The 27,086-nt window shown below is 38.6% G+C and overlaps 1 protein-coding gene across 9 annotated transcripts in view; it reads left to right on the plus strand.

The window, feature by feature from the left end:
- Positions 1-27,086, plus strand: part of Scn8a (sodium voltage-gated channel alpha subunit 8) — a 171,261-nt gene that overhangs the window by 53,112 nt on the left and 91,063 nt on the right. For 5 of the 9 annotated variants that reach the window (XM_087199927.1, XM_087199932.1, XM_087199930.1 and 2 more), the window contains exons 3-6: positions 20,798-20,915; positions 22,874-22,964; positions 23,640-23,768; positions 25,567-25,658. In XM_087199927.1, coding sequence (XP_087056053.1) covers positions 20,798-20,915; positions 22,874-22,964; positions 23,640-23,768; positions 25,567-25,658 — 430 coding nt within the window. Of the gene's footprint in view, positions 1-20,797; positions 20,916-22,873; positions 22,965-23,639; positions 23,769-25,319; positions 25,412-25,566; positions 25,659-27,086 lie in introns of those variants that run through there. The other 4 variants (XM_087199929.1, XM_087199931.1, XM_087199934.1 and 1 more) reach the window with 2 other exon arrangements.

Below are 27,086 nucleotides of genomic sequence, written 5' to 3' on the forward strand. Positions count from 1 at the left end.
GCAGAGGGTACCTCTTTTCCCAGCAATCATTTTAATTTTCTCTTTACCTCATTAATGTTGTACCATCAGTTTCCTCCAATAAAGAACTCTTAAATGAAACATGTGTGCATACACTCATGCAGTCCTGTGAGCTCACGTCAGAAACCCCTTGCCAAATCTGTTTGTGCACACTTTCAGCAGCTGTGCAGCACCGAGCCAGGCTGTGAAGGGAAGATTTATGTTCATTAGGTGTGATGTGAAGTATTGCTAATGTGTTCTTCCCAGGACTGCTTTTGCACAGTAAGCCTATGTGCTGCTTTCTGTTGTAATTAAAAACTACATATTTTTTAATTTTGGGTTATTTTATTGTTAAAAAATTTTTTCTAACAGTGTAAGAAAACAAAGTGGTATTCAGTTGTTTTATTCACCAAACCAAATTGAGGCAAATGCTTTTGAGTCAGTGAGAGGTGGGCTGTTCTCAGGGTGATGGATTAATGATGGGCATACATGGGGTTCTTGTTTACTACCCAAGTATGGTTATGCAGGGGGAAAGAAACTTAATTAATCATATTCCTCTTCTGTTGCTTTAGCAGTAGACCAGGAGTTGAAAAATCGTATCTCTGACCCATCTCCTTCTACTTCCAGGTGATCTTGGGCATGCCACTTAACCGTTCAAGGTCTCAGTTTTTCCAGTTTAGAAAATTAAGCTTCTGCTTATAGCTAATATCCCACCTATTTAACAGAGTTGTAAAGATCATTTCTTTGTTAACCTAATAAAACACAAAAGTCTATTGTCACAGCCCTGCTTCATATTTCTTTTTGACAATTAACAACAATTGACATATATATTTATTTATCGTTCATCTTTTTATAGCCTCCTCTGCTACAGCAGTGCCTGCTCTGTAGTAAGCACTCAATCAATATTTGTTGAATAAATTAATTAATCTTATAAGATAATGCATATGAAAATGCTGTGTATTTTATAAGTGCTGTGGACATGAAAGGTAACATTAGAAATTTTTCTATAATGAAAAAATTTTCCATCTTTCAAAATGAACCAAACTCAAAGGGGAAAAAGACTGATAACCAGTGTTTCTTTTTTTAAAGAATTGGTTTACTTTAGGAGTTAAGAAAATGGATCAGGAATTAAGTTTTCTGATGTTTTAGATATGTTTTCTGGGGGCTGGATAATTGTTGTTAAATGCCACTAGGCTAACCATGCCTCTCATAGAACCTAAGACTTAGAGTTAAAAGAACATTATGTCATTAGGTTACCTCTACTTAGTGCTTGAATCTTCTTTATTTCTTGGTCATAAGTGTGTATTACACAAACCTTCTGTTGTGTCCACCTCCATTAACTATTTTGTTGTTTTCTTGGTAGTGTGAGTTGTAATCCTCCCTCTAGTAACTGACCATAAAGGAAGTGAGAATAACTGATGTGGAATAGGTACCTGTTTGAGTGGCTTAAGATAAAATGTGATCTAATTATTCAAGTAATGTGTGTGTGTGGGGGGGAGTGTGTGTGGTTTTGGGGATTGAATTCAGGGCCTTTTTTGCCCTGAGCTGCATCCCCACCCCTTTTTAATTTTTACTTTGAGATGCGGTCTCACTAAGTTGCTAAATTTCCCTAGGCTGGACTTGAATTTGTGATTATACTGCCTCAGCCTACCAGAGTGCTGGGATTACAGGCATGCACCACCACACCCAGTTCTTAAGTACTTATTGAGTGAGGCATTCAGTTCTCTTGGGGGAAACAAAGTCCATTCTTTTCCCTGAAGTTGCATGTAATATGGTGGCTTATAGTATAATATGACTTTGACAAAGGGGTCGTGGGATACTTTCATAGCAAAAGTATTTGAATTAGACCTTGGATTTTAGAAATGAGGTATGGACTAAAACAGTCTAGACAAGGAGGTTCAGGGAGAAGGGCAGAGGATGTATGAGAAATAGCCAGGTTATCTAATTTGACTGGCTTGTGGGGAATGACAGGACCAGTGGAAGTGGAGGCTGGGAAGGGAGTGCTGGAGCCAAATAATGGATGCTGAGAATGTTAGACCCAAAAGATCTGTCCTTACTGGACAAACAATAGAGACTACTGAGGGTGTTAGATGTGAGGAAAGGGTGTATAATTACAGGCGACTTAATGGATCTGAGGGAAAGAGCTAGAATCCATAGATCAGCCATGAAATAATGAAGGTCCGATTACAGTGGTAGAAATGAAAATGAAAAGGAATGAATTTGAGAGTTAGTATAGAAATGAGTTGAAGGGATTTGTGATTGATTGTGGAGGGTTAAGGAAGCAATTGTGCATTCAGTCATTGGTTTGATAATGTGATAAATTGTTATTGAATGTTTTCTATGTGCCCAGGCTCTGTTCTGTGCCCTGGGAAACAACAAGCCCCATGTCCTCTTGGAACTCATTTTTTGTTAGGAAAACATAACAGACACATAAAAATAATAAGATCATTACAGATAATGATACATGCATTAATGAAGCTAATATGGTCCAAGTACTTTAGAGGTTTGGGGTGCCATTTGTATAGCACAGAGACTGAAGTTGTAGAATCAAGTAGAACAAAAGGCTATATGTTCTCTCAAATATTCACTATTTAAATAGGCCTTTAGTGAGTACTGAACTATGATTTTTAAAAGGTAATGTAGATATTTTGCGTTATTTAAAAGCCAGTGTTGTCGCTGCATTGACAGTTTGCCAGTCTTACATTTTTACATGGGCAGGAGTCCAGTACATTTTAGTATCCATGTGAGCTATAGGAGCGCCTACGGATAAACATAGCATTTTTCCAAGAAAAGGGCTTCAGGTCTTCTAAAGTCTTTTACAAGCATTATGCTGTAATTCTAAAGTTCTGAGCCACATATCAAGGAGCCAGCCTTTACCTGAATTCTGGGATTTATGTTCCTAGCTAATCATCTCACGTGACCATAACATGCCACTGGTAGCTAGTTTTAGGAGCTAGTTTGGTTGGCGTCTTCAGGATGTGAGTTATTAAATCTTATTTTAATAATAATTGACCTATTGAATAGAGTTATTTAACAACATTGGAAAATATCTCTAGGTTATAATATGGATAATTTCTGATAATAACCATATTTTAGTCCTTTCTTAATTAAGGAGAGTAAGATTGATCTTTACACAGAGGGATGTTTCTCTTATTGCCTCCAAATTCACATAAGAGATGTATATGGTTCTTTACTTTCAACCCTTGCTGACATAATTTAAAATTAGGACCGCTCCATCATACGGGATTTTTTGCCAACTCAGTCTAGCAGAAGTTTTGATGCAATCCCTGAAAATGCACTCCTATTCTAGACACTTTGTTGAGGCTGCAAAGTTTGGCGTGTGGAATCTGGTTTAAATAAAAGATTCCTCAGTTTCAAAGGACAGGGTGCCCCACCCATTCAAAATCAATCCGTCTCTCCTGCCTTTGACCCTGTGCCTTTCTTCCACCTTAAGACCTTCATGCTCTTGATTATCCCCTCTCTTTTCTGTTATTTTTCCATCTTTCTATCACCTGTTGGTTCCTTCACCTCAGTTCTTAGACACACACAAAGCCCATCTCATTGTCAGGAATCCTCATATCCCCAGGTGGTCTAATATCATTTCTCATGCTATTGAGAATTGTAAAGAAGAACCTTTACTTGCCACCTACCCAACTCCCACTGACTCTTCCATCAGTGCAGCCTGGATCTGCTTCCTCATTGCTCTCATAATGTTCCCAGGATACAATCTTTCAAGAAGGGTAAGATCTCAAGTCTTCAAGCCTGTGATGTTTTAAGGTCTTATCTCACTGAACATTCATGCTATGTTTGACACCATTGATTATTCCCTGATTTTTGCAGTTCTTTATTTCCTTGGCCCTTTTTTCTCAGACTCTTTTCTCTTTCATTCTCTCCACCTTTCCTTTCAGTGTTTATATTTCCCAGTGTTCAGTTGTTGGCCCAAATTCCCCTTATTTGACACTCTTCCTGGGTGATTTCATCCCATCTCTTAGTAGTAGCCCTCTTGACTCTGTTTCTCCTGTTGGGTTTCTGGAATCTTAACTATTATATGCCTAGGTGTAGATTTTTTTTTTTTAATCACAGCTAGTTGGAGTCCTATATGCCTCACTTATCTGTATGTCAAATTCTTTCCCCCTGCTTGGGAAGTTTTCTGCCATTACTTCTGTGAACTTTTTTTTTAATATCATTTGCACTATCACCTGTTTCTTCATTGACTCCGGTCAGTCTTATGTTATTCTTCTTTGCATCATCTAACAACTGCTGGATTGATTTCTTGTGGTCCCTTACTATTTTTAAGAAATTTTTCTTTTCCTGGTCACTAAAATTGCAATCCTGTCTTCTGTATCTGATATTCTGTCTTCATATTGTCTCATTCTGCTGCGTAAACTTTAATAGAGTTTTTAATGACCTGGATACCTGTTTGCATCTGTTTTATGGATTCCATTTGTTTCATATGCTGGGGTTCCATTATGTTCCTAAGCTCCTCTACATTGTTAATCTGTGTCTGCTCTGGAGTTATTAATCATGTCTTTCACTTTGTCACTGAATCTGTCTTTGTTAAATATATGAATTAATCTCTTAGACATGAAGATTCAGAGACATAATCTCTGTTGTTATCTGAGAAATAATTTCTGATTTTATTTTTTCCATATCCTCTTTCATTGCCAGTTCAGGGAGTCCAGGTGGTTGAGTATCAGATTGTTCCATCTCGTTGCCCCTTGGTGTTGCCTTAAGTGGTCTGGAGGTCTGATTTTGAATCTTGTTGAGGTGACTCTTTGCTCACCCTGTGGGCTTCAATTCTCAGCAAGCCTCAGAGAGGCCTTCTCTCTGTTCTCACCATTGTGCCAATTCCTGGGTTCAGAATGGTGGCCTTCTGAATCCCTGCATTGCACTGTTGTCCAGCCAGGGTTCTGGCTGGGGCCTTCCCATCTGCGTAGCTGTTGTCTGGGAGAGCCTTTGGCTGGGGGCTGTGCACCCAAGTCACTGGTGTCTGGGCAGGGCCCTGGTTGGGACCTGGGCACCCACGCCAGTGTTTTCCATGTGGGATTCTGGATTGGGTCTGCACACACTTATCAATGGTATCTGGGTAGGCCTCTGGCTTCCTCCCTGTCACCTCTGTCTGGATTTCCTACAGGTGACCTAACATGTCCAAAATGGAACTCATTTTCACCTTCAAATCTCTTTTATCATCTGTTGTCCTTGCTGATGACACCACTGAAATTCTAGATTTCTATAATCCCTAAGAATATCTGATAATTGGGAGATCTCAGTATACTGATGCACATTTTTTAAAGTAGGAAAAAAATTACCACTCAGAAACATTAACTTATTTAAATTCTCTCAACTAGTATGTGGTATAGTTAAGTTTCACTTCCAAGGATCTGTGAATTTAATATTCAGTCTTTCGACCATGCTGTGGAGTATATTGTAGACAAATATTTTGTTTTGGGTTTCCACTATCATTTTTAGAGCATTTTCTGTCATTTTGCATTGTCTCATTCAGAAATTAGTATATTGACTTTTTAAAGTTTGTTTCATACCATATCTTCAGTATAGTATATAAGGGATAGAAAAGGTAAAAAGATTTTTCAAGCTAAAATTAGTGAATTTTTTATGGGTAGATGAGCTAAGGATAGAAAAGGTGACCATATAGTTTCAGTTGGATATCTAGCAAAAGACTGGAGATGGTTATAGGTTAGTTGATTTTAGCTATATCTTATCTTCATGTCTAAGAGATTCATTCATACCTTTAACAAGCATGGATGAACTGTTTGCCTTGTGCTAGACGGGCCTCTTGTTATCCACTCTGCTTGCTAAGCTGAGAAAGTTACAGTAGAGAGAAGATAGGCCCTGCCTTCATAGAGCTCAGGGCTCACGAGAGATACTGATATGTAAATGACTGTGACAGTATACTGTGATAGAACAGCGTGCTAAAGGAAGTAATGCACAAGTGTGGTGGGGATACAAAGGAGGAAGGGTGATTCTGTTTAAGGGAGTTGAATGGGGCTGTCTTCAGAGAGGAAGTGGTATTTGAGCTGAACCTTAAAGTATGGTTAAAAAAAAATCACCTGTTGGAGGAGAGGAGACCTGAAAAAGCTAAATTGTTTAAAATAGTGAGTTTAGTTGCGATGGGATACAGGGAGTGGTTTGCTAAGAGTAAAGTATGAGAGGCGTGCAATGTTGAGCAGTGACTGTGTTCTCCCAGTTAGCATTCCCACATCTGGAACTCTGGGACTCCTTTTGAGCCAATGCAATTTTGCAGGAGCTTCTGGGGTCCTCTCCACTCTTGGTCTAGGTTGGATGCAGTATGTGGATACTAGTTAATGAATGTTAACCCTTAAAGCTTCTAGAGGCAAAGAGTAGGAGTGGCAGTTGAGTATGATAGCAGCAAACACATTTAGTGCATGTTTATTTGGTGCTAGGCACTGTTACAGACTTTTTGTGATCTTTCACTTAATTCCCACAACAACCTGGTAAAGTAGGTGTTATTAACCATTCTAACTATTTTATCAATAAGAAAATTAGGCCTTAGCAACCTGAAGCAAGTTTCCTAAGATCATGAGACTTAATAGGCAACAGAGCTAGGTCTTGAATCCAGTTCTCTTTAGCCTCAAAGCTTTTCAACCACTCGGCTTCTTCTTTTTTTCCAGCACTGGGATTGATCACACTGAGCTATGTCCCCAACCCTTTCTTTTAATTTTTGAGTTAATCTAAGTTGCCCGGCCTGGGCCTGAACTCATGATCCTTCTACCTTAGCCTCCCAGAGTGCTGGGGTTACAGATATGCACCACCTTACCCAGATTGTTCTTTTGTTTTCTGAGAGACAAGAGAGTAAGAACAGATTCTAGAATATGAGTTAAGAGGGGTTCTCTACATAATAAGCCTACATTTTGCTGTACCCTAAAGCGTGTACACCCTAAGAGGCTAAAGGGACTGTAAGGCAAAGGCAAATACATACCAAAGGACAGAAAGGAAGAATGGCTATGGAGGAGGTCCAGTCCTGCCCTGCTCTGGGAAGCAGCGTGCTGCTGGCTCAGTGATCAAGCAGGTGCACGATGCTGCTGTTGTGCCAGGTGTGGCTTCTTCTGACCAAGATGTAGGCAGGAAGAGCATCAGCTGCGCCAGTGTGGGTTGGAAGGCATGGGGTTACAAAGTCAAACCACATGAGGAGGTGTATGTGGACACACCTCACACAGATTTGGTGCTAGCATTGTCTTCATCCAGCCTAACCTGAGGAAAAAACCATGAACAACTGCTGTGTTCTCTGAGGGACAGGCAAGGGCTTTTCTTTTTGTGACTATTAAAAGATTAAGAAGAGGAGATTTCTTCATTGATCTGAGGATTGGATTCAACCTGGTGTGGTAGCAAGAGTGCAGGGGTGGAAGCCAGAAGACCTGACCCTTAGTAACTCTTGCAGCTCCTGCTCGCTGTGCTTGTTTTCTTGTCTGTATGGAAGGAGAGCTAGATTTGATTAGTGGGTTTGAAGCCTTTCTTAAAAACTTTTTTGAGGGGCTGGGGATTTAGCTCAGTGGTTCTTGTGCCTGCCTCAAAAGTACAAAGTCACAAGTTCAATCCCTAGCACCAAAAAAAGAAAGAAAGAAAGAAGGAAAGAAAGAAAGAAAGAAAGAAAGACTGAATAATTGCTTCAGAGGCCCAGAAATTACATTTATAAATTCATTTTTCCAGGATTTTAACACATTTTGCAAAGATTTCTCTCTTTAACTCTATTGTGCTTCCTCATAGTTTTCCTCCTAGCTTTACTGCTGGTATCACTAACTTTCTTTGGAGCCATGGTTGTGATATTTTACACAAATAAAGCACAATGATGAATGTTTTAAGGCACTGACACAAGCACTATATGTTGTCTGTCCAAGAGAGGCGCTTAGATGTAGCCATCACCCCTTTGTGTCCACGGAGAGATGTGATCCATGACTCACTCTCAGCCTTTACAGGTTTTTTCAAGTCAGATTTTCTTTTTTTTTTTTTTAATATATATTATTTTACTGGTACATTTTAGGTATACAATATAATGACATTCATCATTGGAAATGTGCACCTTTACATGATCTCTCTTGGTTCTTATTTTCCCCCCTTCCCCTGCCCTCCAACCCCTCCATCCCTCCCTATTTACAAAGACTTTGTTTCGATTTTTTATTTTCTCATATTAATTCCATTCCCTTCTTTCCTTTCCCCTACCTCTCCCACTTCCCCTTCCCCTTTGCCCCTTTTCTTCCTATTTCACATTATCTATTATACCTTTTAGTCCTTATTTACACTTTCAGTTTCTCACACTAGAGAAACTATCCAGTATTTACATGTGTGTCCTATTTATTTCACTTAAGAGTATGGCCTCAGTGTGCATCCATTTAGCTATAAATGTCTCTAATTTCTCATTTTTTATGGCTGAGTAGTACTCCATTTTATAAAAAAACCACATTTTCTTTATCCAGTCTCCAGTTGATGGGGAATTGGGCAGATTCAAACTTTTAGCTGTTATAAATTGTGCTGCTATGAACATGGGTGCACATATATCACTGTGGTATGATTCTTATAATTCTTTGGGGAAGATCCCCAGCAGGGGAATAGATTGGACTTGCAAATGGGACTTGCAGTCCTAGTTCTTTGAGGTATCTCCGTACTGATTTCCACAGTGGTTGCACCAGTCTACACTCCCACCAACAGTGGAGCAGGGTTCCTCTTTCCCCACAGCCCCGCCAGCTTTTGTTACTGATTGATTTCCTGATAGCAGCCATTCTTTCTGGGGTGAGATGGGAATCTCAGCGTCGTTTTCATTTGCATCTCTCGAATGACCAGTGATGTTGAATGTTTTTTCGTATGTTTATTTGCTATTTCTACTTCTTTGTGTGAGAAATGTCTGTTCATTTCAGATGCCCATTTTTGGATTGGGTCTTTCAATTTGGGAAGTCAGTTTTCTTAAGTTCTTCATACATTCGAGATAGTAGACCTTTGTCTGAGGAAGAGCAGGTGAAGATTTTTTCCCACATTGTGGGTTGTCTCTTCACACTGCTGGTGGTTTCTCTTGCTGTGCAGAAGCTTTTTAATAAGAAGAGATCCCACTTGTTGATTGTGCTAAATCACAGGCAATGAGGTTTTGTTCATAAAATCTTTTCCTACACCAATGTCTTCAAGAGTTCTACCTAACCTCTGTTCCAACTGGTTCAGAGTTTCTATTTTAATATTTAGATCTTTAATCCATTTTGATTTTAGTTTAGTGCATGGTGAGAGATATAGGTGTAGTTTTACTCTTTGGCAAAGATGAGGTGGCTGAGTGTGTCTGGAGTTGTTTTTGCATCTTCTAATCTGTTCCACTCGTCCTCAGGTCTGTTTCTTTGCCAGTACCATGCTGTTTTTTATCACAGTAGCTTTGTAGTAGAGTTTCAGGTTGGGGATTGTGATACCCCCTGCCATGTCTCTGTTACCTAGAATTGCTTTTGCTATTCTGGGTCTCTTCTGGTTCCAAATGAATTTTTGGATTGTTTTCTCAAGGTCCGTGAAATATCCTGCTGGGATTTCAATTGGGATTGCATTGAATTATGTAGCAGTTTTGGAAGTATGACCATTTTCACTATGTTGGTCCTTCCTACCCAGGAGGAGGGGATGTCTTTCCATTTTCTGATATCATCTTCAATCTCTCTTTTCAGAGTGCTATAGTTTTCAGAGTAGAGGTCTTTAATTTTTGTTAGGTTGATTCCTAGGGATTTCATTTTTTTTTGGATGCAATTGTGAAAGGAATTGTTTGCCCTATTTCTGTCTCAGTCAGTCTGTTGTTCGTGTACAGGAAAGCTATTGATTTTTGTGTGTTGTCCTTGTATCCAGCTACTCTACTGAGTTTGGTTATTAAGTCTAGAAGATTTTGGTGGAATTCTTGGGGTCTTCTATATAGATTATCATGTCATCTGCAAATAATGACAATTTGACTTCATTTCCTATCTTTATTCCTTTTATTTCTTTCTCTTGTCTAATTGCTGTGGCAAATGTTTCCAAAACTGTATTGAACAGGAGTAGTGATAATGGACATGCTTGTCTTGTTCCTGATTTTAGTGTGAAGGATTTCAGTTTTTGACCATTTAGTGTGATATTGGCTGTTGCTTTTTCATAAATAGCTTTTATCATATTGAGGTAGAGACCATCTATTCCAATTTTTTGTAGGGTTTTTATTATAAATGCATGTTGGATTTTGTCAGATGCTTTTTCTGCATCTATTGAGATGATCATATGGTTTTTGTCCTTGGCTCTATTGATATAGTGTATTACATTGATTGATTTGCATATGTTGAACCATCCCTGCATCCCTGGGATGAATCCCAGTTGTTCAGGGTATATGGTCTTCTTGATGATCTTCTGCATTCTATTTGCCAGTATCTTAGTAAGGATTTTTGCATCTATGTTCATTAGTGAGATTGGCCTGTGGTTCTCTTTTTTGGGTGGTTCTTTCTCTGCTTTGGGAATCAAGGTGATGCTTGCTTCCAGGAATGAATTTGGGAGTATTGCTTCCCTTTCAATTTCATTGAAGAGTTTAAACAGTAGTGGCAGTAGTTCCTCTCTAAATGTCTTGTAGAATTCAGCAGTGCAGCCATCAGGACCTGGGATTTTCTTAGCTGGTAAGTTTTTAATTACCTTTTCAATTTCATTGATTGATATTGGGTTGTTTAGAATTTTTAGGTCTTCTTTGTTCAACTTTGGTAATTCATACCTATCTAGAAATCTGTCTATTTCTTCTGTGTTTTCCATCTTATTGGCATATAGGTTCTCGAAGTAGGTATTGATGATCCTCTGAATTTCTGCTGGGTCTGTTTTAATTTCACCCTTTTCATTCCTAATTGCATGGATTTGAGCCTTTTCTTTCCTTTTTCTGATAAGGTTGGCTAAGGGTTTGTCAATTTTGTTTATTCTTTGGAAGAACCAACTCTTGCCTTCTTTGATTTTTTTGTATCATTCTCTTAGTCTCCATAGCATAGATTTCTTCTCTGATCATTATAATGTCCTCCCTTCAATGAGCTTTGGGGTTGTCCTGCTCTTCTTTTTCTAGAAGCTTGAGGTCCAGCATCAGGTTATTTAATTGGGCTCGCTCTGTTTTCCTAATATGAGTATTCACTGCTATGAATTTCCCTCGTAAGACAGCTTTCATTGTGTCCCATAGATTCTGATATGTTGTATTGTCATTGTCATTTAATTGAAGGAACTGTCTGATTTTTTCTTTTATTTCCCCTGTGACCCATTGGTCATTCAGAAGTATGTTGTTCAATTTCCATGTGTTTATGAAATTTTTGCAGTTTCTTTTGCTGTTGATCTCCAATTTCATCACACTATGTTCTGATAATATACAGGGCATAACTTCAATTCCTTTGCACTTACCTAAGTATGTTCTGTGATTGAGTATGTGGTCTATTTTGGAGAACGACCTGTGTGCAGCTGAAAAGAATGTCTATTCTGATTTTGTGGGGTGGAACACTCTGTAAATATCTGTTAAGTTCATTTGTTCAAGAATTTGATTGAGTTCTAGTATTTCCTTGCTTATTTTTTGTCTAGTTGATCTATCTATTTGTGACAGTGGGGTATTGATGTCCCACACTATTATTATATTATTGCTTATTTGATTTTTCATGTCCGTTAGTATTTGTTTTATATAGTTGGGTGCACTAGTGTTTGGTGCATATATGTTTATGATGTCATCTCTCCTTCTGGGATTGTTCCCTTTACAAGGATGTAATGTCCTTCTTTGTCTCTCTTCATCAGTGTTGGTTTGAAATCCACTTGATCTACAAAGAGGATAGCTACTCCTACTTTTTTGGGGGTTCCCGTTGCATGAAGTGTTGTTTTCCACCCTTTAACTTTCAGTCTATGAGTTTCTTTTTGAATTAAGTGTGTTTCTTGTATGCAGCATATTGTTGGACCTTGCTTCTTGACCCATTCTGCCAGTCTATTTCTTTTGACTGGTGAATTGAGACCATTAACATTGATGGTTATAACTGAAATGTATTGACTTATCATTGTCATGACTTTTTATTTTTGTTGGATTCTCCCCCTTTACATTTAGTTTCTTGTCACACCTGATGGATTCATTCTGCTGTGCTTCCTGGGGTTGTGATCCTCATTGTCTTTTCCTAGGATATTGTCTAAAATGTTTTGGAGTGCTGGTTTGGTATTCATGAAGTTCCTAAGGTGCTCTTTGTCATGAAAGTATCTGATTTCTCCATCAATTTTGAAAGATAGTTTTGCAGGATACATCAATCTGGGTTGGAGGCTGTTTTCATTTAGGGCTTGGGATATGTCACTCCAAGGTCTTCTTGCCTTGAGGGTTTGCATTGAGAAGTCTTCTGTGATTCTGATGGGCTTTCCTTTGTATGTGATTTGTTTCTTTTCTCTAACTGCTTGTAGAATTTTGTTCTTCTGTTGGGTTTCTGGAATCTTAACTATTATATCCCTATGTGTAGATTTTTTTTTGATCAAGGCTAGTTGGAGTCCTATATGCCTCACTTATCTGTATGTCAAGTTCTTTTTCCCTGCTTAGGAAGTTTTCTGCCATTACTTCTGTGAACAGTTTTTTTATGTCATCTGCACTCTCTCCTGTTTCTTCGTTGACTCCAATCAGTCTTATGTTATTCTTCTTTGCATCGTCTAGCAGCTGCTGGATTGATTTCTCATGGTCCCTTGCAATTTTGAAGCAGTTTTTCTTTTCCTGGTCACTAATTGCAACCTTATCTTCTATATCTGAAATTTTGTCCTCACATTGGCTCATTCTGGTGTGTAGATTTTCAATGAAGTTTTTAATCTCCGGGAGATCTTTTTGCATCTGTTTTATGGATTCCATTTGTTTCCTCTGTTGGGATTCCATCATGTTCCTCAGCTCTCTAGATTTATTAATCATGTCTTGCACTATGAGTACAGTCCCTGCTGTTTTCTGAGAAATTATTTCTGATTTCATTTTTTCCAGATCCTCTTTTGTTGCCAGTTCAGGGAGTCTAGGTGGTTGAGTATCAGAGTGTTCCATCTCATTTCCCTTTGGGGTTGCTGTAGGTGATCTGGAAGTCTGGTTTTGGGACTTGTTTATATGTCTTCTCATTTCAACAGGGGTTGGGGGGAGGGTGCTGTTGGTGCCTGTGCGCCTCACCTCCTCTGTGCTGGGAGCAGTGGTAAGGTGGCCTGGAAGCCCCTTCCTCTGTGCTGGGAGTGGTGGTATGGTGGCCTGGAAGCCCCTTCCTCTGCTCTGGGAGCAGTGGTATGGCAGCCCAGAAGCCCTTCAAGTCAGATTTTCAGTTCGACTATGAAGCAATGTGACAAATACCAACTAGATTTTTTTTCAAACTTTGCTGTTCAAGTAATGGAACGTTCGAGCTTGGAGACGTTCAACAACTGAGGTATCACTGTGTTTCTTCAAATAGACTCATAGATAAAATTATCAGTGCCTAAAAAGAATTACAGAGACTTGGAAGATAAGAGCTCTAAATAGTCAGCACACTTCAAACAGTAGCACAAACCTAGAAAAAAGTTTTGCTTGAGTCCACATGTCCTGCTTTAGTCAGTATTTCCAGGAGCAGCTCGGTTGTAACAGGACACAGGACTCTGGAAATACAGCCTGGTTGTGCCTTTGCTGGCACCTTCCCGGGACATACTGGGGGCTATATAAGATCCCAACTTAGGGCCAGGGATTTAGCTCAGTGGTTCTGCCGCTTGCCTCGCAAGCATAAGGACCTGAGTTTGATCCCCGGTACCAAAAAAAAAAAAAAAAAAAATAGAACCCAATTTATGTCTCCAACTTACAAATGAGCTCTGTTCTGGGAGAACGTTCATAAGTTGGATTTGTTCATAAGTCTGACAAACGAGTCTTATACACCTTTGACACAAATGGACAATGTATATTGCTTTGTACTTCCTAGCAGTCCCCTCCATATCACCACTACTTTTCCCCTTGTTTCTGGGCATCCTGGGCTCGGATTGAGTACTGTACTACTGTGCACTGTTGCAGTATACATAAGCACACAGCAGCACAACAGTGACAATGTCCAGCAGACACATGAGCTGCTTCTGAAATTTGTTCAGATCTACAAAGGTTTGTAATTTGAGGTCCATTCGTATCTGTGAAAGTTCACAACTTGAATGTTCATAAGTTGGGAACTTACTGCAAGCTGTATTGTGATTTTACTTGAGGGATCCACTAGGTAGATTAGCATTAGCATTAAGACATTGAGACTCTTCAACATGGTTTAGTCTTTTTGACTTGACAGACCATTTATATCCAAACAGCTTTATAGCCTGATACAGAATCCGTTTAGATTCTCTTTATATTTTCCTCTGTTAAAATGAGGACATTTTGAAAGGACATTTATTTGTTGCCTGTTATATTGGCTGTATATATAGTTGTTCAGAAGGGAGTGCCAAGTTGCTGTTGACTAGTGTACAGCTGGCTAGTTGCCTACTTCAGAAGAAGAGCAGAGGTTGGAGGAAACAAGGTATATGTAACAGGCTCATGAAGATGAGAATTTAAGGCCAAAAAATTCATCTAAGAATGAGGGTTGGGGGAAATGGGATAAAATAAAATTTATTTTTAAAACTAAAAAAAAAAGAATGAGAAGGTTAGGTAGTTCTAGAAATCAGAACAATGAAAATGTAGGGTCTGGATTCTGGGAGACAGGATAAGTTAGTGGCAATAGCACATAGCCAGATAGACTCAAAGGGGTTTAGTTCCTGGCTGCTGCCTTGTAGAGGTACACATTAGAACCAGAAGGTCATCAGATGCCTGCAGATTATCTTTGCCCTAATTGAGATGATGACCTCTCAGGAGGTGGCAAACTTGGCTGAGTAGAGAGCCACTCTCCTGGGCATGTGCTCCACAGCAAAGCAGGGGCTGGATGAGGAACATTCTCTAAGAAGCTGGCTGTTCTCTAATATACTCTGTGCCTCTATCAAGAATTCTTCTACATAACATTCTTTATATTTGTGCACCCTTGGTTGTTTTAATTTATACTTTTTATGGCTAAACATTTTATTATAATCTTTGGGGGTTGGGACATGCTAGTAAGTGGGCCTTGGTGTAGTATTGTGATAACTGTGTGTGTGCATTGTATGCTTTTGCCATGTGCTGGGATTTGTGTGGTATGTATATGAATGTGCTTGTACCTGGCTGTGCACAGTGTCCCTTCCCCTAATTGGGGGCCCCAAAGACACACAAAGCATCACCCTGAGTTAGCAGTGGCAATACTCCTACATCATGTGCTACAAGCCCCATATTGCTAATTAGAAATGAGAAGCCTGTGCTTTTCAGAAGGCTCATTTTATGCCGGCATGACACATTTATTAATACTCCATGCCATACAGCTCTTAATGGGCCTTATGCTCTAACGCATTTACTGGTGTTGTTATAAACTGATATTTCCCTTTGGGCAGTAAACCACAGTCCAATTTCAATTTCCCTCTAACTCATTCATTTCATAAAGATCTAATTAAGACAAATTAAGTAAAATACTGTTGGACTTTATGGGCATCAAGTAATTGTTGCTTAAAAAGTATTCTCGGAAGAGTCTAAAGCTCACTGTCCTTTTATGCAGGCATTGAAAGATCTGTTGTTGGAGCACAGGCTTCAACAAGGGATAAATCTTTTCTGGCTCTCGCCAGCAGTTTAACAATGATGGCAGAGGTTTAATCAGATGTGAATTAAGCTTAAAATTAAGTTACATATTTATTAAAAAGTCAGTATATCCCCAGTCATACTTATTCATTTTGCCATATTCACTATTCTCTGGAGATCAGAGGAGGAAGTAGGGAAGACAGTGCAGGGAGAAGCATTTTAAGATGTGTTTCTGCCGGAGACTGCTTCCTGCTGCCCTCTGCCGACCTAAGTACAGTTATCAGAAGAGTGTCAAGCATTGTTGTCCCTGGACTTGACAGACTAACTTGAGAGGATGAAAAAGTGACTTAGGAGAATTCTACCAAGATGTAATGTGAAAGAATAAATAATAATAGGCTTTCTCCTTAAAAATATGGTTTGCTATTTTTGTTGCACTTCATCTCAGCTATTCTGTAAAATACCTAAATTACAGAATCACAGATAGCTGAGCTGGAAAAGACCCATCTGGTAGTCCTCTCTCATTTACAGATGAGGAAAATGAGATCCAGAGAGATTCAGTGGCTCATCCAGGCCACCCAGCTAGGTAGACATAGGTGAGAAATGAATGCCCCAAACATTTCAGGTCATAAGCAGAGGGATGATCTTCCAGTTCCCCATACCTCATAGGCACAGATTCCTGGATCCCTCTGCAGTCTCATTGAAGGAGAATGTCTAAAGCTAGGATTTATGAATCTCCATTTTTATAAAAGCTACTCAGATGATTCCTGTGCAACCAGTTCCTTGGTCAGAAACTGATATTAGTACACCTCATGGATCTTATCAGTTCTGTCATCTGTTTTTGGGGTTTGTTTGATTTTTTTTTTTGGACCAGGGATTGAACTTAGGACCTTGTGCTTGTGAGGCAGGCGTGGTACCACTGAACTAAATCTGTAGCCCTGTCATCTGTTTTTGTGTGGCCCACTAGTTGGTGGCTTTTACATTCCTGAACAGTTGGGCATGTGAAAATTGTATGAAATTTCCATGTCCATGAAGTGCTGTTGGAACACAGCCATTCTTGTCTATTTACACCTTGTCTTTGACTACTTGTGCACCACAGCGGCAGAGCTGAGTTGTTGGAATGGAGACTGTGTGACCTACAAAGCCTACAGCACTTACCACCTGCGCATTTCTGCAGAAAGCTTGCCAACGCTGGGTGTATTCTCTCCCTCACTTAAGCTCTGCAAGCACCAGTGCTAACAGGGAAATTCCTGAGCTTTGAGTACTTGTGTTGAGCGAAACACCATCTCGCTTTATGCAAAAAAATGGATTTATAAAAAACTGCATATAAGTTATCCATGAATCTAATTATTTTAATGTCAAAGTATGTTTTGTTATAATGCAACTTGCTACTTACAGTGTGGAGAATTTGCTTTCATTTCAGGAGGTTTAGTGTGGACCAGATGTTTATTTCGCTTTGAATTGGGAAAGATCTGTTTTGCATTGAACTCTGGGAGGCTGAAGCAAAAGCATCATCTGTTCAAGCCTAACCTGGACAATTTGGCAACTGAGACCCTCTCTCAAAATGAAAAAAAAAGGGGTGAGGATGTAGCTCAGTGCAAAGGGTCTGGGTTCAATCCCCATTAGTACAAAAAAAAATCTCTTTTTGTACATGATGAAGATATAGGATATAAATATTTAGAAAGGGGTAATTATTTTATGTGAACTACTCAGTACCTAAATTATGAAATTTCTGTTTCACCCATAAAATGTCCCTAATAAAGCCTTTCTACTTGCAAAATCAGTTGTTTAATTCACTGAAAATATATAGTTTTCCTTATGATCATCAGTCTTCCACTTGCCAATCATAACTACTGATTCAGAGTCCTTGCTATGTCCTAGTTTTTCTTCACCCAAGGTGTACCAGTTCCAATTACCTGATGTCTTTCTTTTTCTTTTCTCCTTTTCACTCACTTTCAGACAACATAAGTATTTGTTCATTAACATATCAGCAGCCACTTATGGAGCACATGCTATATGCCAAGTCCTGCCGTCACTGATTCTGTGATAGGAAATACTCTCCGTGGTGCCACTAGACCTGTATTTCCATCATGGCTAAACTAAGGGACAAGAGAAATGGAAGGTGCAGAGTATGTTACTTTTTAAAATCCTGTTGTTTGCCTCCTAAGGCAGGTAGGCAATTTAATAAAGGCCTGGCCTGCTGGTTTTTAGGTTCTAGGACATGGGCCAGTGTTCTTTCATTGTTGCTTAGCTTCTTTGTGTAGTATACCCAGGGGCTCAAATTTCCCATTCACCAGAGAATCCATCCCCCACACCAGCTGCATTCTCTACTATATAACCATGAAATTGCCTCCCAGTCTAGCACAGTAGAAGCTGTAGAGAGACTCTGAGCTCAGCATAATACACTGCTCTTTGCTGCATGACCTTTATAGGTAGTGTCCCTCTCCTGAGCTTTTGTAAGGTGCATAGAGACTAATAATTCCTCCTTCAGCATAATTCACAGGAATATTATGAGGTTGAATGAGGTTATTTCAAAGGCCTGGCATTTTCATAGAGAGAGTTGTTATAGAAACACAGAAGAGTACAAGTATTTCAAAGAGGGGATTTGAGAAGTCCTGCCTGTTTGTTTCTTTGAGAAGCCAAGAAACAAGAACCGTAGCTCTGCCCTTGACCTGTTTCAAGCTAACTCCAGATCTACTACTTCCTCTTGCTATCGAGATTAGGCCTTCTCTACAGTGTACCCCACCAGAACCAGGACACTTTAGTGCTAGGAGAATATTAGCACACATAACATAAACACTGGATGGTGCAATGGGCATGTCCAGAATATATGTAGCTCCATTGTGGCTGTGCTTTTCTATTGGAAAGAGACTGGTGTGACCCTGGCAGACTAGGAAAGGAAAGAGCAGATGGGGAAAGGAATGTTTTTTAAAAAATAAAATCTGCTGACAACTGTGTATTGGGAGCTCATGGAGTGAACATTATATTGGAACTGTGGGGGGAAGTATATAAGATTGGTTTCTGCCTTCAAAGAGCTTAAAACCTAGGTTTAGGGTGTGGGGGTAAAAAAAGAAGTATGGTATTAACTGTGGGTTTTTCATAGATTCTCTTAATCAGGTTAAGAAGACTCATTTGGGCCAGGGATTTAGCTTAGTGGTGCCGTGCCTGTCTCACAAATGCAATGTTCTGAATTCGATCCCTGGTACAAAAAAAAAAAAAAGACTTTCATTTATGTCTAGTTCATTGAGTGTTTTTATTATTAAATGATGTTGGATTCTATCAAATACTTTTTCAGTATCTGTTAAGATAATCATGTGGTTTTTCTTCTTTATTAGTATAGCCTATTAACATTGATTATTTTCACATGATATACCACCTTTCCATTTCTGGGGTAAATCCCAGTTGGTTGTAGTGCACAATCCCTTTTATATGCTATTGGATTTGTTTGGTGGCATTTTAGTTGAGGCTTTTTGTGTCCATATTCGTAAAGGGTATTAGTCCAGAGTTTTCTTTTTTTGTGGTATCATTATCTGTTTTTTTTATCAAGGTAATATAGTTCTTATGGAATGAATTGAGAAGTGTTCCCTTCTATTTTTTGGAAGAGTATGTGTTAATTCTTTAAACATTTGGTAGAATTCGTTAGTGAAACCATCTGGTCCTGGGCTTTTCCTTGTGGGGGTTCATTTTTTTAATGCAAGGTACAGAAGAGTATTTATAGTAAAATCTCATTTGAGGAGAGACTTTTTAAGGATGTATCTGTATGCTTATACAGAAAATTTCTGAAAAAAAATTTCTGGAAGGTTATACAAAAAAACTGGCAGCAAAGGTTATCGTGGGGTAATGGGATAGAACTTAGTCTTATATTCTTTTTTATTATAAGCACATATCACTAAATTAAAACAAACACTACTTAAAATTACTTGCACTTGGATATTTGCTCTGTGTGTTTGCCTCTGGCCTTGTCTCGTTAAGGACCCCCAATCTAGTAGGCTTTGCATCTTTCTCCAGCATCACAGGCCACTGGTCCTCCTGACCTGTTTTCCATCAAAATGGAATTCTTTGTCAACTCCCTAAAAACAACCTGCAGTTACCCACTTTTGTACTTTTATGCAGTGCTGTTCCCTTTTTCAGTTATCCCTTCCCCTTTGCCCAATTTCTCTTAATTCTTGTTTTTTCCTTTAAATCCTCTTCCAACTATGAATTACCTTACTCTGAGTACTTTCTAATTCACTCTTTTTATTCTCCACCCAATCCTTTCTCATATATTATAGATATTTTAGTTTTGAACTTTGTACATATCCTCCATAGTAATTACTAGTTCATATATATCTTCTGTAGAAGTACAACTCTATTCAATTTTGTGTCTCTGGAGTGTAACACAATGCTTGGCACAGAATAGATACTCAGAAAAAATCGAATTGATGAAAGAAGGTATTTGGGGTAGGATGGCCAGAGCTGTGCATTACCGTAACTTGTTCTGGGAACGTGGACTAGGTTGTCTAGATAGGAAGATGTGTGCTGGGAAACACAATTATTAATGACTTTGACAAAGCTGATATTAGAGGCTCTTAAAAGCCAGATCAAGCAGATTGGTAGGTAAATATTGATTAAATGAAGAGTTCTCGCTTCCTTCCAGTCCTTGCTCAATTCTCTTCCCAGTAAGTTTGCCCTGACCATTCCTTTAAAATGTGTATCTCTCCATTCATCCCATGCCCCTGTGTTCTTTTCCTCTCGTCTTCTTCCTTTTTCCCTAACACATACACCTTCTATGTATCACAGTTTATATAATTTATTATGTTTTATATTTATTGTCTGTTTTTCCTGTTGAAATATAAACTCCCCAGGCCAGGACTGCCTTTTTCACTGATAAACACCTACAATGTGTCTGACACATAGTAGGTGATCACTTGTTGAATGATTAAATAAAAAATAATGAAATTCAATATCTTGTCCAGACCTGGAGTAGATAATTTAGGTATAATTTGACTATAACACTGTTAAGATTGTGCCAGCTATTTCTAATATAATCTGGGGTAGAACAGGGAAGAGAATGAGGAAACAGGAAATGTGTTACCTTAAGATTTCTTCTTTAAAAACTAAATTGAGAAGTAAAAATTATAAGTACCTTTGAGTTTATTTCTTGCCTACAAAAATGTTGTTTTATATGGCAATTAACACTTATGCTTTAATAATTTCTCTTTTTTTCTTTCTCCACAGACCTTTGTAGTATTAAACAGAGGGAAAACTCTCTTCAGATTTAGTGCCACGCCTGCCTTGTACATTTTAAGTCCTTTTAACCTGATAAGAAGAATAGCTATTAAAATTTTAATACATTCATATCCTTTTCAGCAAATGAGGAATGAATGCAGCAACTGCATGATTGTGTATGTTTCAATGTTTGACAATTGAATTGTGTGTTGTTTCTTATCAGTGGTACAGTTGACCATCCCATTAGTCAGAGTTTAAGAGAGGGGTCCTGCCGAATCCCAAGCTTAATTTCAAGAAACTCTTTTTTCTTAGGATGATATTACTGGAATTTTGTTGGTGTCATTATGAGTGACAAATTGAGATGGTAACCTTTTATTGACGTCTTGACTTTTTAGTAATTCCCACAGTGGATTGTTTAGCTTGTTAAGACCCAATATTGGATTTTTTTGAAAGCTGCTTTTTGAGTTGCGGATTGTTAAATGAATGCTTTAGAAGTCTGCCTTGAATTTTTCTTGATTTCTTGAGCAGTGAATTTAGAAAGTATCTGTGATAGTTATCAGACAAAATAGCCTCCTTGCTAGAGGTTTAGGTGCAGATTGCAGAATAGAAATGACTCTCTGAGATTTTTTTATTCCCTAAAATAGAAAAATGACAGTTTATTCATGTGACCTTTTTATATCCTATTCATATAGGAGAGCATATGACATGTGAAAAATTATGTGATGAGTTAAGCAACTTTGCATTAGTGACTTTAAATTTGCATGGTTGGTGTTTAATTTAATAGTACTTAGACTCATGTTTCAAAGAGTATTGTATCCTCCAAAGAGAATGAGGAAACCAGCAGTTGCAACTTAATCAGTTTAGTAAGCTCCTTCTGCATTGGAACTCTATGAATTTAGCAACCTGATTTTGAAATCTGAGGTTTACAAGCAATGTAGTTCTGAAGTCTGAAAGTTTGCAGGAAAATAATTTACGTGCTTTAATAATTTAATCCTTTCTGTTGGATCAGAGATGGAGTTTTTGTTTTGTTTCAGGAGGGAGGGTCCTTCTGGTTCCAAACAGTATGTTATGGTCCCTTGAAGAAAAGTCCAGTGGTAATGAAGAAAAAAATCTAGTTAGAAGACATGTTTTCTCTTTTTAAAACTTCACAAGTAGAATACAGGAATCCCATTAACAAAAGAGAATGAGTTAACAAATGAAAAATGGCTCCTGTCCTTGTTAAAGTGACAGTTTGAGTAACTCATGTTAACCCTACATGCATTTAATTTTTCTCAATAGACAAGAACAGAAAGTGCTGAGAAAGATTGTGGATGGAATTGAAATGGCAACAAAATGATGACAAAATGGCAACTAAATGATTTGCCCCATCACCTAATTCTCAGGAGTATGCAGGTGATGATGTGCTTGAAAGGCGTACCTAACACGCCACAGCTGTTGTCCACAGTGGGCTTATTCAATGAGTATCAGCTGGTGCCTTCTCCCAAAGACAGTTTAGCCCTCCAAAAGGACTAGGGGGGAAAACAAGCCATGAATTACAGTACATGTAGATTTTCCTTTTTTTAATTTTTAAAATAAATTTTATTTTATCCCATCCTCCCCGTAATTCCCTTCCCCTCCCTACATGTAGATTTTCAAGTAACTAGTTATATGGGATAATTGACAATAAGTGAATACTAGATAATACGAATTTTCTCACCTGATGAGCTTAGAGTCTGGTAGACTGGTAATTAATTTCTGGTTACTAATAAATATTTAGAAGCTTATTCCATAGTCAAGATGAAAAGTGGTAAGAACAAGAAATGTCCGATGCCAAAGTAGTAGAACAGTGACAGCCTTTTTGAAAAGAGAATAACCATCCCACCCTATCCAACCACGGTTCCTGGTCTGGTGGAGTTGTTCACAGTATCTTTATTTGTTGGTGATGGTGAGTAGTTTTCATTATCACTTTGCCTTTTCTCCATTTCTGTGCTTTGTCTCTTTTCAGGCTGTTGATTTAGATCTCATGATATCCAGTATGAAATGTGTTTGTATTCTGAAGGGAAAAAAAAGGCCAGATTTCATATATTCCCCCTTGACTCTTCTCCACAGTATTTAGCATGATCATTATGTGCACTATTTTGACCAACTGTGTATTCATGACTTTTAGTAACCCTCCTGAGTGGTCGAAGAATGTGGAGTAAGTAGCACTTTATTTATCTTTTTGTTTGTTTGTTTTAAGATTTTTTAGTCATTGAATCTTGTGCTTTGCTACAGTTTATCCATCAAGAAAAAATATAGTTATTGCCACTCTTTCACAGAGAGGGCTGACCATACAGGTGGAATTTAGAAACTATCCCTAGAAATCAAGTCTAGAAAGAGCAGCTATATTCTGGAAAGCGCTAGCCTTTACCTCCACCCTTTCTTGTGCTAGCTGACTCCTTGTCTGAGGCCCGTCTCCATCCTGTGTTCGTCACTTCTTGATGGTACTGTCTTCTCCAACTTTTCCTTTTTTTTCCTCTTTTCTTTCTTTCTTTTTTTTTTTTTTGGCTCCTTCACTCCAAAGTTATAAAGAGTTCTGAGGACCTCTTACCTGCTCCAAGAAAAGCATGAACTATGGTACATAGCAGTATACTGTAATACCATTCATGCCCCAGGGCAACACTCCACAGTTCTGGTGTGGGCATTTCAGTCAGTTTCATTCATACAGTGCCTTCCTTGCTCCCCTGGCTTAGTCCACCTGTGTTGTCAGTGTGCTTTCTGTTCTATGTTAATTGAAGCTAAGCCTCAGGCAACTGTTATCAGTGTTATTATATGTTCATTTAAAGTTTCTGTCTATTCTGAAATTTCCTCAAGCTATCCATTTCTTTGACAGGTACACATTCACAGGGATTTATACATTCGAATCAGTAGTGAAAATCCTTGCAAGAGGTTTCTGCATAGATGGCTTTACCTTTTTACGGGATCCATGGAACTGGTTAGATTTCAGTGTCATCATGATGGCGTAAGTTCTCTACTTAACTTTCTTGGCTTTCTGGGTGAGAGAGATTGTGTGTGTGTGTGTGTGTGTGTGTTACTCTGAGTGTGTTGGCATGAGAGTGTTTGTAAGTGTGAGTTTGTGGACTCTGGTTTGGGGAATTAATGGGTAACCATGTTAGGTCTGGTGAGCTTATGCTATGGTTCTTGATTGTGAGGCCCTCTTGTTTTTCAGGCAGGGACAGTGCTTATGTGGGGAAAGTTTAGCAGAGGCTTTGCAGCTGGAGGGAAAGCCAGGAGTAAGGAGTGATTTCCTCATGGTCACTCATATTTTATTCCCCCATATGACATTGACAAGGTTTGCTTCTCTGGAGGCTTGAAATTTTTTAGGTGTAAACCTTCAGCTGAAATGTGTTTTCTGGGAATATCTTATCATACATGATATAATGAAACTGACTAGGTATTGCAGACTTAAGAGCATGCTTTAGAGTCAAAACATGAACAAGGCATCCAGACTGGTCCTTCCTAAAGAGTTACTAACCAGAAATTTCTAACTATTACTAGAGACCATGTAACTCCACACTGGTTTGCTATCTGCTTCTAGTACATTATTTGTGTTGTTTTCACAGTGACAGTGTTTCTTTGGGAAACTGAGCTGATGAAAGAAGAGTTATAGCAGGCATTAGTATTTTTATTTCAGGTTGGGAAAGTGTTTTGCAATTTAAGGGTGTGAGGGGTGCTTTGTAGGTTGTGTATGTGTGTGAGCACGTGGAAATGTGAGAGAGTATTTGCAAATGTATAGATCTGAGCATCAGGTAAAAAAATGTATTCCCACTCTAAAATGTGAGCTAACACTATCCCTTAAATATTTGAAAGTGGAACTTTGACTTTCTGGTATATAAAAACAATTTCTAGCTCTCCAGCATTATGAAATACACATTGGTGTCCTTTAAAAATCTAAGTGTCCTTGGACAGAACTGGTGATATAATGGGCACTTAACCCCATACTTACTTGCTCTGATCTCATGATCTAGATTTTCCTGAGCCCTGCTTTTTGCTGTCACAGGATAAAACGTAATGACTACAAACATATCCATACATCTCTTGGATTAGATATATATACAGCCATTTAGGCATTTTTGCCACTGGCAACTAGAGAGATACTTTAACATAGGTTTGTTTTCATGGATCTACTGCTGTAGAAACGTCCCTCCCTTTCTTAAATGATTCACAAAACTTGGATAATAAGCCTTTGATATCTTTTGGCCTTTCTTTTTACTAAAAAAAAGTAAATTGGTTGATAGTAAAGACATTTTGATTGGGCTTATCACATCACTATGCTGATTAGGAGAGTAAACTCTAGAACCTCCTGGTTGTACCAGTTCTTTTTAATACACTGTTGAATTCTCCTTGTCCAAATATTTAAAAAGATGTGTTTCTTAAATGTTTATATTTTGAAATTTTTCTTTTTCAGAGAAAAAATGAATTCTTAGCTTGTATATAAGACCCTTTCTTCCCCCCATCCTCAAACCCTCACCCAGTGGTACCATTACAAGTTAACTTTGGTTTGATTCTGCAGGTATATAACAGAGTTTGTAAACCTAGGCAATGTTTCAGCTCTGCGCACTTTCAGGGTACTGAGGGCTTTGAAAACTATTTCGGTAATCCCAGGTAAGATGGCCCGGGGTTGGTGTTAGGTGTTGGGTTAGGGCCCTGACGTGACGTATTGTACTTTTTGTTTTGTTGTGGTTCTGTTTTTTCCTTTGGTGTTTGTGTTTGTGTCTGTGTTTGTCATTTGTGTCTGTGTGTGACCTCCCTTACTACAGATATGTGACAGAGTTTGTGGACCTGGGCAATGTCTCAGCGCTGAGAACATTCAGGGTTCTCCGAGCTTTGAAAACTATCTCTGTAATTCCAGGTGAGAAAATGTGTGCACAAGGCTGACTGCCGCATCTCCTATTTCCCTCCATTCATTTTGTCCACTACATTCTAAACTGGTGCCAACACAGTTAATATGGCCTTGCATTCTGCATGCTTTTCCTTAGAGACATTCTCTGGAATGGCCTTTTGGTCCTGAGGTAATTCTCTGTGACTGTGCTTGCCAGGCATGCAGCCCCATCTCATTCATGCTTTTGAAAAAGCACGTGCTTAAGAATCCCTTGGATCTTACAATATCTGAAAAAAATCATCACAGAGCTAGCTGTCTCTTTGTATATAAATCATTTAAATTCTGGCCTCATGGAATTACAGTAAACTTTCACCATCATTCCATTGCTTGTGGTTTCTAGGCTTCCTGTGGCATGGTTTACTAATGGAATGTTATTCAAAGAATTTTACTGTTACTGTACTAATGGAATTACTGAATCACAGATAAGACCCAGTTAACTACTCCAGAATTATAGACAAATTTAAGACCCTTGGAGTTAGTGAATTGAACTTTAATTACCACTATTTATCATGCTTTGCTGCTGTTTGCTCTCCGAGAATGAGAACCAGTATACATCTGCTATACATATATTCAGGGAGCATTGTCAAACATAATCTCAAAGAAAGCTTATGCAGGTGCTGTTTTAAAAAATCAAAGGTAAGATAAGATACAACTAAATAAAGATATGGGCAAACAAAAGGTACAGAAACTTGAAGAGGAGAAAAAGAATCAAGTGGGTTGAGATGTAGTTGAGTGACAATCTCTTTAAATTTTTTGCCTTTTTCTTTTTGGTCCTGTTTAAGCTAGCTCAGTGGTTCTTAACCTTTTGAAGATTTGGATCCCTTTAAGAATCAGATGCAAGTTCACAGACCTCCCTTAAGCCTATCCATGGAACCCAGGTTAAGATCCCTTAATTTAAATCATTGCAACTGGATAATATTTGTCTTTCTAAAGAACAGTCTTGAAATCTGGACGGAAAAACATTTAGTCAGTCTTGCAAGCCTAAGAAAGACTGGCAGTAACTTGGCAAAAGTCAAGATATGTTAATGCTATGAACTTTAGTTGTGTTCAGGGTTTTTAAGGAAGTCTCCCTAGAGGCTAGTCTTTCCACAGCAATTCTATACAATTAGGAACATAGAGAACAGATATTCTGATTACATGACCTGTCCCCTGTGGCTGACTTAGAAATATTTCTCTTTTCCCCTTTTCAGCATTATCTAAATATCAAATAGTGAGAGAAGAAGCACAGAGGCAGAGTCCTGGAGAGGGCAGACTTGGAGTGTGGTTTACCAGGCACCTCAGGGAAGATAAACCCTTAGGCAGTCCTTGTCTAATTTTCTGAGGCAGCTGGAGTGCTGGATCTTTACTTTCATTTTTCCTTTGGTCTCATTCCTACCTTAGTCCCTTTTAAATATGATC

This window comes from Heterocephalus glaber, unplaced genomic scaffold (genome assembly GCF_053883595.1).
Source record: "Heterocephalus glaber isolate CG9 unplaced genomic scaffold, H.glaber_assembly_v1.0 deba00001733, whole genome shotgun sequence".
Classification (NCBI taxonomy): domain Eukaryota; kingdom Metazoa; phylum Chordata; class Mammalia; order Rodentia; family Bathyergidae; genus Heterocephalus; species Heterocephalus glaber.